General features: G+C 43.0%; 2 protein-coding genes across 2 annotated transcripts; one reads left to right on the forward strand and one right to left on the reverse strand.

Moving 5' to 3' along the window:
• Positions 1–68: 68 nt before the first annotated feature.
• Positions 69–3,929, forward strand: crygs2 (crystallin, gamma S2). The gene is made up of 2 exons (XM_085248659.1): positions 69–2,579; positions 3,561–3,929. The coding sequence occupies exons 1-2, from the start codon at positions 2,481–2,483 to the stop codon at positions 3,831–3,833; spliced, it is 372 nt and encodes a 123-aa protein (XP_085104785.1). The 5' UTR covers positions 69–2,480; the 3' UTR covers positions 3,834–3,929.
• A 1,145-nt stretch (positions 3,930–5,074) lies between these two features.
• lcmt2 (leucine carboxyl methyltransferase 2) lies at positions 5,075–12,601 on the reverse strand. The gene is made up of 14 exons (XM_085248834.1): positions 12,140–12,601; positions 11,416–11,540; positions 11,123–11,204; positions 10,614–10,794; positions 8,738–8,894; positions 8,396–8,585; positions 8,115–8,222; positions 7,281–7,368; positions 6,961–7,188; positions 6,638–6,874; positions 6,318–6,415; positions 5,913–6,100; positions 5,688–5,823; positions 5,075–5,497 (listed from the first exon to the last, which is right to left on the reverse strand). The coding sequence occupies exons 1-14, from the start codon at positions 12,185–12,187 to the stop codon at positions 5,333–5,335; spliced, it is 2,031 nt and encodes a 676-aa protein (XP_085104960.1). The 5' UTR covers positions 12,188–12,601; the 3' UTR covers positions 5,075–5,332.
• Positions 12,602–12,735: the final 134 nt, after the last annotated feature.

Raw genomic sequence — 12,735 nt, forward strand, 5'->3', positions numbered from 1 at the left:
TCTCCAGGCTTTCTGAGAGGCTTTCAAAGATTGTCTTTGGACATTGGCTGCTTTTTCATTCATTTTCAGTTCAGTCCTTGTACCTCACCATTATTTCCTGTTTGTTAAGCCACTTACCACTGAATTTTATTACACGACAGAACGCACAGTAAAATTTTAATTCCGTAAAAGTTGAAACTTTTGTGTAAAATGTAAATAAGAGCAGAATGCAAAGACTTGCAGATTTCATAAATCATTTTTTTATTCAACACAGAAGACAATTAAATGTAGCATTTTCAGGAAAAAAAAAGCTTATTTTGAATTTGATGGCAGCTGCATGTTCCAAGTTTACCACTGTGCTGCAGCGCCTCTTTTAGCATCAGTTGAAGAGAGCAGCTGCTGGAGTTTTGGGAGAGGAGTGTTGCCCTGTTCTTCTCTGATATAAGAGTCTAGTTGCTCCATAGTCCAGAGCCTTCTTTGTCTGATTGTTCATTCACGATGAGCCAAATGTTTTCATTTGAAAGGTCTGCACTGCAGGAAAGTCAATTCAGCACCTGGACTCGTCTACTATGAAGTCATGTTGTTTTGATAGATGCAGTATTCAGTTTAGCATGGTCTTGCTGAGATATTCTTTGTTTTTTGAAAAAGCTACAGGTTTGGTGCTTTGTATTTCACCTTGATGTTGCCTTTCCAGATGTGCAAGCAGTCAGATCCATAGGCACCAATACCACATACCATCAGAGATTCAGTCTTTTGAACTGAGTGCTGATAACAAGCTGGGTGGTGCCTCTTATATTTTGCCCGGAGGACGTGACATCTGAGCTTTCCAAAAAGAATTTCAGATTTGGATTTCTCTGACCGCAGAACAGTTTGCACTTTGCCTCGGTCCGTTTGAAAGGAGCTTTGGCCCAGAGACGATGGTGTTGTTTCAGGATCATTTTTTCACGTATGGCTTCTTTGACCTGTATTTGGCGCAGTGAACTGTGTTCACAGACAGTGATTTCTGCAAGTGTTCCTGAGCTCATGCCAGTTTTTCCAAAGTCCTTACAATTTTAGACCGAGGAGCATGATTCTGAAATTGTTTGTGTTTACTTCAGAGAACCTCTGCTTCTCTAACATGCTCTTTTTATTTCTGTTGCCAATTAGCCAAATTAGCTGTAAATGTTTCTCCAGCTGTTTCCTTTTAGTAGTGCTTACTTTTAAAGCCTTTCATTGCCCTCATCTATCAAACTCCAAATGAGATCAGTTTAAACATTTGTTATGTTTTCTCTGTTCTATTATGAATAAAATATGGGTTCATATTTATGCGGCACCCCAACCTTTTAAAGTGTTTACAAATCCACTTTAGTCCAAATTATTGGATTGATTAAAAAATCCTGGAAAATAGGATGCATAAGAAACACAATACTGCAAAAGTAAATCACATATTATGAGTAATGTTAAAGAAAATAAGTAGCATCAAGAGCAAAAGTATATATAATTGTAAACATTTCATTAAAAGTCACATGCATATTATAACCAGCGCTACATTGTACATTAAGTACTTGTTTCATACTCACATCTACAACACCACTCACTTTTTCTCCTTATTTTTGTTATTTCAGCAGTTTCAGACTGAAATTTTGAAGTGAGGTCACTCCGTTTGTGTTTCCCATTTTTACTTATTAGATGTGAATACTTTCACCACTGCTTCATGTGGATCCATCCAAAAAAGCAATAAGTCATGAGTTGGCAGGTCCTTGCCAGGTGGGAGCAAGCTGGTGGAGCTGGCATGTGTAACGGTGGGCACTGGACCCAGCCAGTAGAGTAGTGGGGTCAATGGACGCTTACCCACGCCTGGCCATTATGCCGTAATCCTTCCTCGCTTTTCTGGAAAAACTGAATAGCACTAGAATCACTGACTCAATTTTTGGATCTCATTTTCATGACAAAGCGATTGTTCCCCTTTTGCCTCCACTGTTGCTGTTTATAAATGTGGGAAAGCGGGCATATAAAAGGCACTTGCCCAAAGGCCAGTGCAACATCAAGACCTCAGGGGGAAGCATCACCATCACTCATCATCACCAAGGCTATCCCACACAATATATCCAAGATGGGCAGGGTGAGTCAATGCAAAGAGTTTAGTTTTAATGTGCGGGTTCAAAAGTGCATGTGGGAGAGTACAGAGGTTTGCTGCAGATGTTGTTTCCTTATACTCTGTTGTAAATTAAAGCCTCACTGCTTGTTTGAGCAGCTGTTAACAGTGGCTTTGCTTTAAAATGTCTGAGCTTTCAGACAGGGACCAGGCTTTAGACTGCCTAACAGAGCAAATGTGAAAGGTGGACGAGCACTGAGACTGTTATGCGTTCCCCCCTCAGATCGTCTTCTACGAGGACAAGAACTTCCAGGGCCGTCGCTATGAGTGCGACAGTGACTGCTCAGATTTTCACACCTACCTGAGCCGCTGCAACTCCATCCGGGTGGAGAGTGGAGCCTGGGTGGTGTACGAGAGACCAAACTACATGGGCTACCAGTATGTCTTGAGCAGGGGGGAGTACCCAGAGTATCAGCGCTGGATGGGACTGAACGACCACCTCAGTTCCTGCAAGATGATCCACTTTGTAAGTCAGGCGTTGCCTGCATGCTGCTCTGCTGCAGGTGCACATTTTTTTAGCCTGTCTGTCATTTGTTATTGACTGTGCACTGTGAGCACAGACTGCACGCTCAATGACAAAGAGCTGAAGTCTTCACAATGTTCTCCGCAGGTGTGGAGTCTAATTTTTGAATATCTTAAAAGACTGAAGGCACAGCGGGCTCAGGGCATCCCAAAAAAGCATTTACTATGTGAGAGATGACATCCAGTCATGTTCATGCTACCGCAGTGCTGTGTCGATGGAGACCAGCGTGACATCAGTCTCTTTGTATGAGCAGGCTTTGGTCCAGCTGACCCACAGCCTGCAGCCTCTTTAAATCAATGCAGTTAGTAAATGCGTGTGTACAGTTTGGTTCTATTTATAAAGGCACAAAACAGTGAGCACACTGCAAACAATGAAGGATTGATTAATGTAAGGTATCTCACTGATTATGGCAAATATACCGAGTATACAGTCCTTCAACAGACTAGTTTACCATGATCATCGAGAGGCAAATTATACACTCAGATACTTGTTTGTTATTTTACTTGCAGCTAGCAAGACAATAAACTAACTTTATATTAAAGTGAACCCCAAGAGTCAGATGATCCCACTATGAGCAGCACGTGGCGACTGTGGGGAAAAGAAAAGTGCTTCCAATAGAAAGAGACCTCAGGCTTAGGGAGAGACAGCCATGTGCTGTGACCGGCTGAGAGGTGACAGCATCATTAAACACAAGCAAAGACAAATGAAACTAATGAACTACAATTTTAAAAATAATCAATAATTTGGATTAGCTTTTCTCTAAACTGCCACACTGTATCTGACAAACTTCAAACTAGGTGTACATGTAGTGTACGAATTTTCCAATTAGATTCTAATTCTAATCTCATTGTATCCTCCCTTTCCCTTTCTTTTCCCTGCACTAACCTCCATCTTCACCTCCTTTCTCCCTCCCTCACTTTCCAGACCAGTGGGACCCAGTACAAGATGCAGCTTTATGAGAAGGCAGACTTTGGCGGCCAGGCCCTGGAGGCCACAGAGGACTGCCCCTCACTTCTGGAAAAGTTCCGCTGGAGGGAGGTCAACTCCTGTAAGGTCTACGATGGTTGGTGGGTTTTCTACGAGCACTCCAACTACCGTGGACGTCAGTACTTCTTGGAGAAGGGAGAATACCGCAAGCCTGGGGATTGGGGTGCTGCCAGTCCTGCTGTCCAGTCTTTTAGGCGCTTCACTGAATAATTTAAACTCCATCCAAAAATATCAAGAAGACTGTCTGGGCATTATGAGTTAAAAATGTAATTATAACCTTCATCAACCATGTTTGCGATTTTGAACTAAGGTCTCAAAAATAAAACCTGCCAAGTAAGCACAATAATCTTTCTGTGGATTATTTCCATGCATGTTTTGAACCATTTTAGCACATAACTAAAGTTTATTCACTAAAGAAAAAAACAAGCCAGCACCATCCCTCCTAACTGCACAACGGTGGTTAACACGGTGACCTCACAGCAAGAAGGTCTTGGGTTTGAGTCTTAGCTTTCTGTGTCTCTGTGAGTTAACCCTCTGACAGACTGGTGGCCTGTCCAAGTATACCCTGCCTCTCGCCCTGCGACAGGTGGGACACGCTGTCACGGCAAATCTCTCCAACCGTTATTTAACAACACAATTTATTTAAAATGATAGACAAAAAACAAACAAACAAACAAACAAAAACAAAACAGGAAACATCTAAAAACATTTCAAGCATCCACTGATGAAATGCTGCCACCTGGTGGTGAAAGTTATAGTTTAAAAACCCACCCGTCCATTCAAGTTTTCAAATTCAAATTTCGGCTGGAATTCTGTGTCACAGAGGTTTGTACCATTAGGCGGAGTATAGAGCTAGTGTAGCCTCGAGTCTGCCCAGTAGGAGATCATCACTTCATACCAATCTATCAAACTGTTGAAACTTGCTAATTTCAGCAATATATAAAAAATAAACTTCTAGCAGGCTGTTAAAGTCGTATTATATTTCAATTCAATTTTATTTATACAGCGCCAAATCACAACAACAGTCGCCTCAAAGCGCTTTATATTGCACAGTAGATCGTACAATAATAGATACAGAGAAAAACCCAACAATCATATGACCCCCTATGAGAAAGCACTTTGGCGACAGTGGGAAGCAAAAACTCCCTTTTAACAGGAAGAAACCTCCGGCAGAACCAGGCTCAGGGAGGGGCGGGGCCATCTGCTGTGACCGGTTGGGGTGAGAGAAGGAAGACAGGATAAAGACTTGACATAAGTCCACTTTCAAGTATAAGTGCACTGAAAAGGCTTCTCAAGGCAAAGACTGGAATTAGTTGGGCTGACACCTTGTTGACAGCTAGCAGCTATGGGCAAGTCAGTCACAGCCACAGCCTTGAAACCCCTTAAATTATATAAGGGGTCTGTATAGTTAAAGGAAGAAATAAGTTATAAAGACAAAACATATCTCCGGAACAGGTTGTAGAAATGTTTATTTCTGCTGTAAAGTTGAACATTATAATATGGGAGTCTCTGCCTCGAGTGGCCACTAGAGGAACTACAGTTTCGGGCACTTCTTCGGCACCCTGGAGGTTGCTGCTCGGTCAATATAAGAGGTTTTCTTATATAATTATGAAAATTACAATAAGAAGCAGGCACTTGTCTGGACCCTTCAACAGACTTGACATAAGTCCACCTTTTGGTACTTTATTTTGGAAATACTCAAGGCTGATTCAGCCCAGCATGAGTTTGAGGTCCACAGTGACAGGCTGAGGGTTCCAGTGAGTCCCAAAAGAGAAACAGTTTCCTCCTCCACCTATCAAGAGCAGCTCTGGATCTTCTGAGTCCGTCATCTCAGAGCAAAACGAGTGGAGCATCAGAGGCCAGGGCACTGAGGTCTACACATGACAGGACATACATTAGTAATTAACATCGGATAATTCAGTTCTGCTTTTCCTCACAGAAGTGGAACAGTGCTAGTTTTTAAGCAACAAACCTGGAGGCTTTAAGGCCTGAGGTCGATGAAGAACATTGGTTGGTGCTAGATTTCCTTTAGAATAACTATAAGTGCAATAAATGATCACTAACCGTGTCCAGACTGTACTCCATACTGCTGCACGTGGTGATGTTGATCACAACAACGCCTGGCACGCCGTCTGAATGCAGCCAGACTCCACCTACCACAACCAGCTTCTCACCACTCACATGGGCACAGTGAGAGTATCTAAAACGAAGCACACAATGGAAATCTCATCAAAGAGTTTCTTTAGCAGAAACTTGGAGTTTGGTTATGGTGTCTGAGGCACAACAGACCTGGGTACAGGAGGGGGCTGTACATCTATTCTCTCCCAGCAGAAGCCTCTTTCAGTTGGTGTCAGGATTACCGTGTCATCCAGGGGCACTCCTGCTCTGCTCAGCCCTCCAAACACCACACCACCACCTTTATATGAGCATGCAGAGTGAGAGTGACGAGCCTCTGGTGCTACGCCCTCTACTGGGATCTGTAAATGACACCCAGTGGTCATGTATGAGTCATGTGCACGTTATGTTCTTGCTCCATACTTGTATTCTTGAAATCTACTAAATGACTCCTTCAAAATATACCTTACATATCTAATATGTGGAGGTTTATATGCATACGGGCCCTGTGTGATGTGATAATAAACTTGTGCGTGCAACATTAAGAATCTGGGTTTAAAATTGTAACAACAAGCAAACCTCAGTCCAGTGCTGCTGGTCGACACTCAGGAAGTATCCGTCACCCAAAACGGCCCCTGATTGGTTCTTTCCACCAAACACAAACACAAACTCTCTGCCTGCAGAGATGTGACAGGGAGTCAGTGTGTAACGAAAAAGCAGGGATGGGATAAAAGACTGGCAGAGAGAAGGCGAAGCAAAGATGTGAGAAAAGCATAAAGCAAAAGAACAAATGGAATGAAAAAAGAGAAAAAGAAAGAAAAAGCTACAAACAGGAAGAGGGGAAAAAAAGAAAGAGTGTGAGGCAAAAGGATCCTACAAGACTTCCTGTTTTCCCTCACCTCTGTGTCTGGTTAGGGTAGCAGAGTGCCTCCATCTTGGCGGTGGTGGACTGCCTGTACACATCATCTCCTCCATACAAAGCTTCGGTGCATCTTGGCCCCCTGACTCCAGAGCACCACAGAGGCTAAAGGTCATTTTGAAAAGGCTTCTGACCGGGTTGAGTGGAGAGGAGCGACCTCCAAATACCACAGCACCCACTCCAGGTATAGGGGTAACTGTGTGGTAAAGTCGCACACCTGGGATAAGAAGGGAAAATTACTAACTTTTCCTGGCTAAATCAAGACCGGCTGCCCCTCCCCCAAAGAAAAAAAAAAACCCTCACCAACATCTGCTGATGGCTCCACACTGACGGACCTCCAGCCTTCCTGTTCTCTGAGCAGGAGTCTGATCGCTGCTCTTCTGCCTCCTCTGCTGGAGCCTCCTGTTAGCAGGACCCACCCTGGCCTCACTGACGCAGAAGCCATCCCCAGCCCCTCCACGCATACCGGTGTGGTCCGAACACTCAGGGCTGTTGTGCTCCAAGAAGGGCCAACAGATGGCACAGGAGATTCTAAAGCAACAACACAACTTCAACATGCATACAGAACGTCCCATTTCAAATGCTTGTTAGTGTCAAGTCGAGGAGTGAAAAGTGAAAGCTACCTGGAGCTCGAGGGAGTAAAGCCTGCGCCATCAAAGAGCCTCGAGATGCAGTAAGGATGAAGTAATGGGAACATTTTTGGTGCCACTCCTGAGAGCAGACAGGTGAGGAGTCAGTGGTAGAATGTAGTTGTTCCGGTGTTGTGCCAAAAAATAAAATGAGGTTTTATATCTTCTTTATTTGAACTAACACCAAATTTTATGAAGTTCATTTGTAACTTTTCCATAAAGCTCTTCTTCTACAATCATTGAATGATTCTGATGTTAGCTACTGTGTTGACTTTTTACTCTTTGTTTAATAGCAGGTTCAAAGATACTTATATTACAAATGATGAAGGTAAAAAGTAAGTGGTACGTGAGAGACAAAATAAAAGACGGGTGTAGCTTTCAGGTGTGCAGAGTGAAGCCAGTGTGAAAGTGCCCGGGTTCAAAACTAGAGCATTCTATGGTGAGGTGAAAGAATGAACCATTGCTCCAGCATGCCGTCCATAACGGTTCCCAAAAACCACAGAGAGTGGGCCAGACTGGACACACTCTCCCCTCATAGTTGGAAACTGTAGAGTCAAATAATCCTAACATCTTCATTGTGTGCACTCCTCCCCACAGAGGCTGACACTCAACTACAAACACAGACCGCTTCTTGAATAAGCACTGTGGTTTTCAGCTGTACTAACATTAATTGGAAAAGAGGTTTTCTAAAGGTCACAACAATAAATAAACTTTCGGCAGCGGTTTAGTGATAAATGACAAAATGTGTCATCCAAACCAAATCAAGTGAGCTCTTCTGATCAGTAGTGCACACTTTTATAGAAGATGCAATGCTGAGACCCAGCTGACCTCATATTCATCAAAAGGCTCCAGGCTCTCCAATCTGCATCTCTCCTCCTCAGGGACCAGCCCGAAGAGGAAATTATTCATATCCAGGCACACGCACTCTTCCCAGCCCTGGAGACAAAGACGCCATATATTTAACCTTCACAGGAGGAACAGGGACGTTTTGAATATGCCTCGACTGTGTTTTTTTTTTTATTCAATTGGTACCTGGGTCTGAGGTATTGTGCTTGTTCAAAGAAGTGAAAAGATACAGGAAGTGTCTTGTGTATAGGTTGTGTATTGACCTTGTCCAGGAAGCGGTGCCTTTGTGCGGCGGTGTCTGGGTATTGTCGAAGTGCATGCAGAGTTGAATTGAGTTTCTGGAAATGCTCCTGCATGATCTGACCAAAGGGATCGTGCGGATGGATCTGCTCATACATAACAAAGAGAGACTGTGGCAGGAGCTTTGCTGCCCAACCAATGATGGCATCAGACCTGAAAGACACACAACATCCAACGGCTTTAAATGTGATTTGCTTTGATCATAAATTCTCAGTTTTTGCTACATATTGCCATCATCTAACTAGCGTTACACGCCCAAGTGTATGCAAATTCATCTCTAGTTCACATTTTATACATTACTGCACCATTGTGTTTCCATGTAGGTGAGCACCACTTCAGAAAGAATCAGGGTAGGGGCAGCCCAGTCCAGCCCAGCTACACGCAGAGCCTCTTCCACCTTGGACTCCTCTCTAACATCCACTCCTAACAGACGGTACTGACTGCTGGACACATAGACAGGTCCTGAAGAAACACAAGCAGCCATTCACCAAACTAAACTATGCCATACTAACCTCTTACAGTGGGGCAAAAAAGTATTTAGTCAGCCACCGATTGTGCAAGTTCCCCCACCTAAAATGATGACAGAGGTCAGTAATTTGCACCAGAGGTACACTTCAACTGTGAGAGACAGAATGTGAAAAAAAAATCCATGAATCCACATGGTAGGATTTGTAAAGAATTTATTCGTAAATCAGGGTGGAAAATAAGTATTTGGTCAATAACAAAAATACAACTCAATACTTTGTAACATAACCTTTGTTGGCAATAACAGAGGTCAAACGTTTACTATAGGTCTTTACCAGGTTTGCACACACAGTAGCTGGTATTTTGGCCCATTCCTCCATGCAGATCTTCTCGAGAGCAGTGATGTTTTGGGGCTGTCGCCGAGCAACACGGACTTTCAACTCCCGCCACAGATTTTCTATGGGGTTGAGGTCTGGAGACTGGCTAGGCCACTCCAGGACTTTCAAATGCTTCTTACGGAGCCACTCCTTTGTTGCCCGGGCGGTGTGTTTTGGATCATTGTCATGTTGGAAGACCCAGCCTCGTTTCATCTTCAAAGTTCTCACTGATGGAAGGAGGTTTTGGCTCAAAATCTCACGATACATGGCCCCATTCATTCTGTCCTTAACACGGATCAGTCGTCCTGTCCCCTTGGCAGAAAAACAGCCCCATAGCATGATGTTTCCACCCCCATGCTTCACAGTAGGTATGGTGTTCTTGGGATGCAACTCAGTATTCTTCTTCCTCCAAACACGACGAGTTGAGTTTATACCAAAAAGTTCTACTTTGGTTTCATCTGACCACATGACATTCTCCCAATCCTCTGCTGTATCATCCACGTGCTCTCTGGCAAACTTCAGACGGGCCTGGACATGCACTGGCTTCAGCAGCGGAACACGTCTGGCACTGCGGGATTTGATTCCCTGCCGTTGTAGTGTGTTACTGATGGTGACCTTTGTTACTTTGGTCCCAGCTCTCTGCAGGTCATTCACCAGGTCCCCCCGTGTGGTTCTGGGATCTTTGCTCACCGTTCTCATGATCATTTTGACCCCACGGGATGAGATCTTGCGTGGAGCCCCAGATCGAGGGAGATTATCAGTGGTCTTGTATGTCTTCCATTTTCTGATGATTGCTCCCACAGTTGATTTTTTCACACCAAGCTGCTTGCCTATTGTAGATTCACTCTTCCCAGTCTGGTGCAGGTCTACAATACTTTTCCTGGTGTCCTTCGAAAGCTCTTTGGTCTTGGCCATGGCGGAGTTTGGAGTCTGACTGTTTGAGGCTGTGGACAGGTGTCTTTTATACAGATGATGAGTTCAAACAGGTGCCATTCATACAGGTAACGAGTGGGGGACAGAAAAGCTTCTTACAGAAGACGTTACAGGTCTGTGAGAGCCGGAGATCTTCCTTGTTTGAGGTGACCAAATACTTATTTTCCACCCTAATTTACGAATAAATTCTTTACAAATCCTACCATGTGGATTCATGGATTTTTTTTTCACATTCTGTCTCTCACAGTTGAAGTGTACCTCTGGTGCAAATTACTGACCTCTGTCATCATTTTAAGTGGGGGAACTTGCACAATCGGTGGCTGACTAAATACTTTTTTGCCCCACTGTACATCTTTTACCTGACAAATAATTTTTTTAAACCACTACCAAGAAAAAAAAGACAAACCTGTAAGTGACGGTGACTGGGAGTCTATCATCCCCCTTAGTGTTATATTAGAAGTGATGAGGGCAGCCTTGCGCTGAGAGACATCAGGAAAATCTACCTCAAACACAACAGCCCCGCTCAGAGCTCCATCTCCACGTAGGCGGAAATACAAAGAGTCGAAGCCCGCACCCAAAGACAAGATCTAAACCAGGGAAGTGAGGTTGAAAAATAAAGACACCAATCGGAATGGAAACCTATACAAAAGATGGGAACATTTGGTAACATGGAAGATGATGGCAGCCTTAAAGAGAAAAAGCTTTTTAAACATTAAGTCAGTGAACGTTGAGCATTTTTAAATCATATTTGACTCAGATTCTATAGACACTTTTTGTTTTCCTTTGATCAGTGAAATGACCACTACTCTGGATAATGATTTAAAATAACTGCTCTAGTAAGTGCCAAGAGGTATTACATGATTACAAGTGACCTGCTTCCAGAAAGACTGATTGGACGATACGCTGACAGCTTACCTGTCTTTCAGGGCATTTTTCTGTAATCTGAAGGAATTTCCTCACACAGTGGTCCACAGCTTTCCAGCGCACATAATAGCCCCTGAAACATCCAAAGAAACTTTAATTTACACAAGACATTTTTACCCAGTACCCCCTGCCAGCTACATACATACATACATGTGGTGTGCATCACCTCCCCTGCACATGAGAGTAATTCTATTGCTGCTGCTTACTGTATAAATTTTGTTTATAGAGTAAACCATCACCACATACATCCGAGGTGCATGAAAGAAGAGAAAACAATATCTGACCTGTTGATAAGCGGCGCTCTTCTGGCCACTTTGCACACAAAGTGTTGAAGGAAGGCGTCGTTGAAGTAGCCCTGTGCTGCAGCAGACACTTTGCTCACCACACTGCTGTCATTGGTTCCCTGCACCTGTTTTAAGGAACAACAAAGAACCAGCAGAAATAAATCTCCCAAAACACAGTGCAAGACTTTTTAAGACCTTTAATGATCTTCTTTCTTATCCTTCCATTGAAGGATGTCACATATACATACAAATGTTGCATATACTCATATCATCATTTTAAAGTATGCACATGTGCAATGAGACTACTGTTACAGGGGTGGATTCTCAAATTAAACATGGCCACAGATTCAAATAATGAGGTTAGCGCATGCATGAGAAGTCCCTAAAGTTTTAGGTAAATATGACTTATTTTTAACTGTGAATCATGCAAAGCTAGTCTAGGGTTCAAGAAACACACAGAGCTGTACTGTGATACATCTTATTCTATTACATATGTACTAGTAACCATCTGGCATGTAGTGCTGTAATAGACAGAGACTGAGCTCATTTTTAATATCTTCTTACACATCTAATATTTTTTGAATACAACCGCAACATTGTGGTTCAACCATCAGCAGCAATATAATTGACATCGTGTACTTCATAATATAGTAGAGCTAAAGTAAACAGTGGTGTGTTTACACATAATACTGTTAAGTACTGTGAATAGTGAAACAACACTTACGGCGGTGTCCCTCCCCTTCTTCTGCGCTTTTCTGTTTGTTGCTGGCATAGTGACGGCAAGTTATCGCATAACGTCACAATGAAACACCTCCACGTTTCCCACAATGTCTTAAATAAAAACAGACCGACACATTTGTGTGCCTGCACAGCAGTGCACCGGTGAAAACAAGTCAAACATCCTTCACGTGGTATTGACTTCCGAGATATTTCCCAGGATTTCTCCGGCGCCCCCTGCAGCCCGGAGGCTGCATCAGAAAACCACGCGGCTAATCACTGAAACTCCATTCAGACACCAACACGAAATGTGTTGGTGTCTGTGCCTCGATTATTATGATTATCTGCTAGTTATTGAGCAACTTTTGTCGCCATTAAAACATTAAAATTTGACTAAAAGCTAAAAGCCTCGGGTTAATATTATCAATGACTGCCATATTTTTCTATTTTCAAAAAAGGATTTAAATCTTTGTCGAAAATAAAGGCAATAATTAAATTATACAATGCTTTGTGCATTCGTACAATGATAAAAAGTTTAGTCTCTTTTTTTAAATGGACATTCCGGAATTCTATTGTTTGTGAAACCATTTACCAGGTTTTTTT

This window comes from Mchenga conophoros, linkage group LG16 (genome assembly GCF_057382185.1).
Source record: "Mchenga conophoros isolate Kocher_MC1m ecotype Shallow Benthic linkage group LG16, M_conophoros_male_GT1.1, whole genome shotgun sequence".
NCBI lineage: Eukaryota > Metazoa > Chordata > Actinopteri > Cichliformes > Cichlidae > Mchenga > Mchenga conophoros.

Coding starts and splice junctions, on each gene's coding strand:
- crygs2 (XM_085248659.1), top strand. CDS start 2,481: ATGGGCTACCAGTATGTCTTGAGCAGGGGGGAGTACCCAGAGTATCAG. Junction 2,580..3,560: donor CCTGCAAGATGATCCACTTT/GTAAGTCAGGCG, acceptor CTCACTTTCCAG/ACCAGTGGGACCCAGTACAA.
- lcmt2 (XM_085248834.1), bottom strand. CDS start 12,187: ATGCCAGCAACAAACAGAAAAGCGCAGAAGAAGGGGAGGGACACCGCC. Junction 8,223..8,395: donor GGCACCGCTTCCTGGACAAG/GTCAATACACAA, acceptor CTTTGTCTCCAG/GGCTGGGAAGAGTGCGTGTG. Junction 5,824..5,912: donor CAGCCCCCTCCTGTACCCAG/GTCTGTTGTGCC, acceptor GCTTCGTTTTAG/ATACTCTCACTGTGCCCATG.